This window comes from Bison bison, unplaced genomic scaffold (genome assembly GCF_000754665.1).
Source record: "Bison bison bison isolate TAMUID 2011002044 unplaced genomic scaffold, Bison_UMD1.0 scf7180017864263, whole genome shotgun sequence".
Taxonomy (NCBI): domain Eukaryota; kingdom Metazoa; phylum Chordata; class Mammalia; order Artiodactyla; family Bovidae; genus Bison; species Bison bison.
This window is the reverse complement of record NW_011494835.1, coordinates 3894785-3902265: the sequence shown is the minus strand read 5'-3', so window position 1 is coordinate 3902265 and position 7481 is coordinate 3894785. Positions and strand designations below refer to the sequence as shown.

Sequence of the window (7481 nt, the reverse complement as noted above, 5' to 3'; positions counted from 1 at the left end):
TAATGCCTGTTGGGATCTGTAGTTCAAGTTTCAGTTTTTAGAAAATTAGGCGCACATTCACATATTTTATGTGTATGTGCTGCCATCTAGTGGAGTTTAGGTAGAACTGTTAACTCCGACTGCTAGAAGGAAAACGTGGAAAAGCATCTTACTGGTGTCTTCAGTTCAGTCGCTCAGTCGTGTCCGACTCTTTGAGACCCCATGGATTGCAGCACGCCAGGCTTCCCTGTGCACCACCAGCTCCCGGAGCTCATGTCCATCCAATCGGTGATGCCATCCAACCATCTGGTGTCTTAGAATGTGGAAATCACTTCCTTCACGAATTTTACAGAAGTCCTGCTCTTTTATTTGCACTTACTATGTGCTGCTCTGGGGGCACTCGAGAGAGAATGAGCCAGGAGTTGCATATGAAAGCAACAAAATAGAAGGAAACCAGGTCATTGAAGATCCTGGAGCCTTCCTTCTTGCACCCTGACCTAGATTGTTTTGAGGCGGGGAAATTCTCTCGTGCTTTTAAGGTACGGGTGTGGTTATTTTGTCACACGCAATCTATTCTAACACTCATTACAAACGTAGTGGCAGAACGCAGTCATCTTGAGTGCACTGAGGGGGCTGAGTCGGGGAACTTCGAAGTGCATGCTGGGTAAGAGCCAAAAATCAAGTTTGGTTAAAGAGAATGGAAATATCAGATGGAAAAAGATTTACTAGATCATGTGAGCCCTCTCTACAAGGCTTACTAACTCATACTTAACAGGCATGTAACTGAGCCTAAAGACTGTTTAGGCTAGTTTGTGCATGTGCTATTTAACTAGGGGTCTCTCAATACCCACGTAACTCACTTTCCCCTGCCTTTTGCTTTATAAAAGCTGGAAAACAACTCTCAAATTCCCAGCCGTCTTTGCTTCTAGAGCTGGTCAATGAAATAAATGTAAGCTGAAATCTCCAAGATCTTCCTTCTTGGATAGAACCCTGAGGACTCTCTGAAAAAGCTTTTGACTTTTGCCCTTTTCTCCTGGAATGCAGTTGTGATGCCTAGGGACATGGCAACCATGTTGTGACTTGGTGTGAGGTCAGAAGCATACGTTAAAGACAGCAGGGTGAGTGAGAGAAGGGCCTTGGTTCCTTGAAGACAGCCTTAAGTTGACAGCATTACCATGTGACAGGTTGTCCTATAGTAACCATACCTGTTGAAAATCAGCTCTCTGAACTTATGTGAGAAAATAAACTTCTTTAGATCATGCTTTTTGCTCTTGGAGTGAATGTGTATTTATAGTAATCACAGTGGCTCGGAACAAAGACTGTGAAGTCAGAAGGATGAAGGTAAGTCCCCCATCTTTCCCTCACTAGCTAAATCAGTCACTTAACTCTACAAATCTCGTCTTGTACAAATTTTCTCGTCTGTGAACGATCACAGCACTTGCCCCAGCGATGTCGCGAGGAGGAAGGACTTGGCGTGTGAAGCCATCAGTAGAATATGCTATTTTTGTACTTTGTTGTTATTCAGTTATTGTGTCCGACCCTGTGACCCCATGGACTGCAGCACACCAGGCTTCCCTGCCCATCACCAATTCCCGGAGTTTGCTCAACTCATGTCCATTGATTTGGTGATGCGGTCCAACCGTCTCATTCTCTGTCATGCCCTTTTCCTCCTGCCTTCAATCTTTCTCAGCAACAGGGTCTTTTCCGATGAGTTGGCTCTTCCCATCAGGTGGCTGAAGTATTGGAGTACTTGATAAAAGAGTGTTTTTGTACTTAATGAACATTATTAAAAATTCAATTATAATGGATAGAAAATATTGTCCTTAGGAAAAAAAAAAAAAAGGCACCAAAACCCAAAACACCCTGGCCCAGTTTTTGGTAACAGAACCTCATTGCCTTACTATAGTTTATACTGTTGAGTCTAATGATCTGAAACCATTATCCAGCTGTGCTCCTTGCTTTAATAACAATCCCTTTTCTTTGACTTTTGAAGATTTTGGAATACACATTTTTATGAACATGACAGTTCTCTAACTCTGATACTTTTTCTTGAGGCAGCTTTCTTGAGCCTTCCTTCATCCCCTGATCTTCAACAGTAGTGGTTGCTTTATGACCGCCTGTCTCATGGTAATGCGAATATCTGCTTAACCATTTGTATTGTCAGCGGACTAAATTTCTCCAAAGCTAGGGACTGTAACTTTTCCACCTTTACATTGTGATCAGTTCATATTAAAACTATATGCGTTGTTTTCCAAATACAACGAGTTCCACAAAGGCGGTACATTTTGGTGCCTAGACCGATGATGAGCACGTAGTTGATGGTTGTTTAATATTTGCTGAATATGAATGGTAAGGTCTCGGTAATAATTGTGAGGCTCGAGAGCATGTCTCCTATGAATAATATTTTGTCTTCTTTGTTCCTAATTTTGCTTTTCAGATCATTTTAGTATTGTCTGACCATAGTATTGTTTTTTAACATTCTCGCGAGTTTCCATTGCTGATTTTCATAATCATTCCTTTGCAGTCATTCACAATATTGAAATTCGTTATCATTAGAGGTAAACAACATACCAAGTGAGATGTCAGAGAGATGGAGGGACAGAAGCTCTTTCCCTGACAGACATCGACTTAACAACAATATATGGGCCAAAATACTTTTGTGAAAACTTTAGAAGCCAGTTAAGAAGGGCTTCCCTGGTGGCAGTACCCTAGGTCAGGGCAAAGCTGGGAATGGCCACACTGAAGCAGGTGAGGAGAGCTGTTTCACTTCACCTGCAGCCACCCCTCCCTGGGCTAGCACAGCTTAGCCCCTGGCTCAGTTTCCCCATCATGGGGAGTAGGGGAAAGAGGAGAGTGGAAGGTTCACCGGAAGTTCCAGCTTTTTGAGGGGTGCCTGAGTGACTGGTTACTCTCCCCCGACTCAGAGTCTTGATGGAACTGGCATGGCTTGGCACCAGAGAACCTGCAGAGACTGGTGTGGCTCTTGCAGTGAGGCCCAGGTACCCCCTGGAGGCTTCATTTTTAGGAGGGAGGAGAAGAGTGAGTGTCTGGTGTTCCAGCTTTCTGAATGGCTGCACAAGAGACTGGTTTGTGTTTCGTCTGACTTGGGGTGCTGACGGGGAAGCTGATACACTTTGGATGCGTGGGGGCTGATGAGAAAAAAGGACTGTGGTGTGACTTGCTGCTGCAGCACCAAAGAGCCTGCAGGACTGCAGACAGACACCAGAGGGAGAGATCATGAGCGCCTGAAAAAGAATTTGGCAACCCTCTCATTTGCAAGCCCAGGGAAGGGCATACCCTCCAAAGGTTTCAGAGGCCCCCCAGAATCTATAAACGAGCTGACTGATGAAGGTGTTTCCCTGTATGAGACTAGAAGAGGTGGCTGCTTTTTTTCAAATGCATAAAACCCAGCAAAACGTCAGAAGCCACACAAACATGGACTATCGAAAGAAACAAGATAAATCTCCCGAAACTCAAAAAAATGGTGATCTAAGAATCACCTATCAAAGAATTAAAAATAACAGAAGCTCAATGATCTCAAGACAATGCAGACAACTAAATGAATTTTGGAAAATAATGCATGAACAGCATGAAAATATTAACTAGTAAATAGAAACTATGAAGAAGAACCAAATTCTGGTGCTGAATAATAATCAAATTGAAAAATTCACTAGAGGGGTTGAACAGCAGACTTGATCAAGCAGAAAAATCAACAAACTGGTCATTTGAAATTACCCGGTCAGAGAAGCCTAAAGGAAAAAAGAAAAGTGTAGAGAGCCTAAGGTACTTAGTGGACCAACATATGGTGGTACTTCGAGAGGAGAGACAGGGACAAAAAGTTGATTTGAAGAAATAATGGCCCCCAAACTTCCCAAATCTGAGGAAGGAACTGAACATCCAAATTCAGAGACTTAAGCAGCATTCTGTTGGACTGGAAACCTGATGACTGATTTTACTGTTAATGGCCTTTAGTTTCCCTGGGGAAAGGAATGCCGACTCACTCCAGTATTCTTGCCTGGGAAACCCCATGGACAGAGGAGCCTGGCGGGCTATAGTCTGTGGGGTCACAGAGTTGGACACAATTGTGTGAGCATACACAGAGCAGTTTTATTAGTCAGGTGAATTTACCTACCATTATCAATACTTTGGGGGAAGCAGACATTGTAAAGAATCAAACCCGCAGTGCTGTTACAGTGTTTTGTTTGGGTAACGGTGGAAAGGAGAAACAGGTCCAGGTGAGAGGATTGTAGGAGGGGACACTTTCCCCTTAGCGTTAGTGAATTCCTATGACAGTGTTAAGATAAGGGAAAATATCCTATCCACAGACTTTAGAATGATGACTATGATGCAATTCATAATCTCTTTCTCTGAATAAATAGTCTTACCAAAGAGCCAAGAATGCCTTGAAATCATTAACTCTGTTCTAAATGCATCTTGCTGTTTTGTGTGGTTTTTCAAAATCGTGTGATATAAAGTATCAGATACTTTCTAAAACCATAGTTCATAACAACCTCTTATAGGTCAGAGACCCCTCTGGGGATATGACAAGAGACAGTATGGACCTTAGTATCCTAGAAAAATGGATCCACACACACAAGTTAATATTGAACTTAAGAGGTTTTACAGACTGCATGAAGTCCAGATGCCTTGTGTATCTGTGGGCACCTCAGATTTAGAAAACTCTACCTTGATAGAAACTCTGGCGCTGTTTCCTCATGTCTAAAATTAAAGGACACAATAAATTGGTGTGGTTTTTTTCCAGTTGCTAATGAAGTGCAACCGACTACAAAGTCTAATAACAAACCAATTTAGAGTGCTTGCACAGAGAGTGGGGTGGGTTGTAACTGGAAAGTGAGAAACAACTTCCATAGCTGTTTCAGCAAAAGGAAGATTAAAACTAGAAAATGCAGAGGCTGTATCACTTGATATCCCTTAACAGCCGAAATATGGAATGCATATATATATTTTTACAGGAAAATTCTGAAAGTCAACACAGAAGAAGAGAGGAGGGCCAGATACACTCTGAGTATCCCCCCAAGAAACCATCAGTTAAATTACATGGTGCTGTGATCTGGAACAAGTAATCAAACATTTACTGAATGTTCAAGACACTAAAAGAAGAGTCTGTAATTTTGTTAATCAAATGATATTTTATATTAACTTATGATTTATGCTTTGGAATTCTCTAAGTCATATGTGGATAACTTTATATTAATAAAAATATATACATTTTATGTATACATGGAAAGATTGGAAATTTCCTTCAATAACTTTATTCTTTATAAAACCTATAAATAAATAAAACTTTTCAACTTCTAAAGGATTACCACGTTTAAGAAGAAGGTATATTGCTATCACCATTCTAGATTATGGGAATGCATCCCATTCCTTCATCTTCCAATCCTAGTGGCAAAGTGGGAACTGAACTGAAGTCGGATTGAGACAGGACTGCCAGGGATAGACACATAAAGAAATAAACACAGACACTTCCAAACATGGAATGCTGGGCCTCCAGGAGGGTGGCAGAGCGGAGTCTACTGAGTCTTGCACTCTGGCACATCTCTTCCTGACGACATTTGCCAAGGACCTGGCTGGGGATCCTCGGTCTCCACTTCAGCAGTTTGTTCTTCTGAGGAGGAAAAAAAAAAATATCAACAACAAAAGTAATATTAGTGAAAACATAGACAAAACCCAAATATAACTAAAGTGGAAAGGATGTTGTGACAGTAGAGACATGTGCAGAATAAAACATGGCACTTCGACACGGTCATTAATTTCCTTGTTAAAAAGCACGCTTCACTTCATCAGAGTTGAAGATGTTTATTCCCCATTTTCCCATAAAATGAATGGTTAGAAAAACCATATTGTACATAAAACCTAGAAGTAATAAATTTTTAGTTGGAATCCATCAATCTGAGAAGCAAAGTGAATCAAACAGATTAGCTGAGTTTGATTTTCTTTTGTCCTGTTTTCAGGACACTGTGCTATACACTACTATGCATTTTAGAGAATACTTAGCCATCGTTGGAAAGCTTTCTTTGAAGCTTTAAAAAGGCACTTTAACTGCATCTATTTACTTATAAGTAATAACTGTTTTAAAATTATATATGCATAAATATAGGATAGCTGATCTTGAGATAATGAAAATTTCCTTTTATAATTAAAATTAAAAACTGACATTAACTTTTTAGGTTGATATTTTATTAATACTAATTCAAGGATTATGTCCTTTAATTCTGAATTGGTGAATTTTTGATTTATGTATCCCCCCCGGCCTTTTATTTCACTTAAAAATCATACCCGAAAGATCCATGTATTGATAAAAAGACTTAAGCATTTTTATTTGCAGTTGGATTAGTTCATATTATGCTTGTGCCTTTGGCACTTTCAGATAAAATCAAAAGGTGATTAGAAAACATATCAGTTTTTCCAAAGACTCTTCTAAAATGGTATGTGTGTGTGTGTGTGTACACACCAAAAGCTCTATGGAAGGGTTAACTAGTGGAAGGTCCTTAAGTGTTTGTTAAATACTATTCAAAGAGCTGAAGAGTTTCAGTTTTTTTCCCAAATTGCTTTGTTCTGTACTATCTCCCTAAGAGCACTGTCAAGGTGCTGACTTGATTCAATTTTGATGTGCAGCTGATGAGAATGAACTGATTCCTTCTTTGTCACAGTTCCCATTTTCTTGCCTGGAGAATTCCATGGACAGAGGAGCCTGGAGAGAGATACTCCATGGGGTCCCAAAGAGTCAGACACCACTGAGCGACTAAAACTTTGACTTTTCAGAGCTCTCATACACTCTGGCAACCTTTGCTCAGAGCTTTACGTATCTGGCAGCTGCCTCTTTTGATGAAGGTTTTTTTGTTTTAGGTTTCTACAAATGCATCACAGGGTATTTCTGACAGGTGGAGACACTGTCACAAGGGCTCTGGCCGTGCACTCCTGGGCACATGGTGAGAAAGGCTAAGACACACCATATTACAGAGCTTCTCCCGGCACGTTCCCCATCTCTGTGGACAGTGCCTCCGCATAGCTGGGCGTGAGCCTGATGCCCGACACCCACTCCATCCAATCAGGCACTGAGCCTGCTGATTCTACCTCCAGATCTCTCCCATCTGTCGCATCTCCTCGACTCTATTGTGCTTGCCCAAGTTCACACTTGCCCAGGCACCTGTTAAACTCTTGCTCCCATGATTTGTGGGTTACCCTACAGCTGAGGCAATGTGTTCAAAACGTACGCGCCATCACGCTCCTCTGCTCTTGTTTGAAATCTGAAGGCTTCCTCCATCTACTCTCAGGGTCAAGTTTAAATTCTCTACACTCTCTACAGAGTCCTGCAGGTCTGGCTCTTGCCTCTCTTCTTTGGTTCACTGACTCCATCCACAGAAGCCTACTTTTCCACATCATGCTCTTTCAGCCCTCCCCTGACCGTGGTCCCTCCTACTCTGGCTGGGGCTGTCAATGTTCTGTCTGTAAATGCTCTGCCCTCCTCTCTCTGCTCA

The 7481-nt window shown here is 41.5% G+C and overlaps 1 protein-coding gene across 5 annotated transcripts in view; it reads right to left on the bottom strand.

Annotated features, from left to right (window-relative positions):
• Positions 1–5236: 5236 nt before the first annotated feature.
• The window catches only part of CENPE (centromere protein E, 312kDa), an 81698-nt gene continuing 79453 nt past the window's right edge, over positions 5237–7481 (bottom strand). For all 5 annotated transcript variants that reach the window (XM_010848267.1, XM_010848262.1, XM_010848263.1 and 2 more), the window contains one exon: positions 5237–5608. In XM_010848267.1, the coding sequence (XP_010846569.1) occupies positions 5514–5608 (95 nt within the window). In that variant the 3' untranslated portion in view covers positions 5237–5513. The remainder of the gene's footprint in view (positions 5609–7481) is intronic.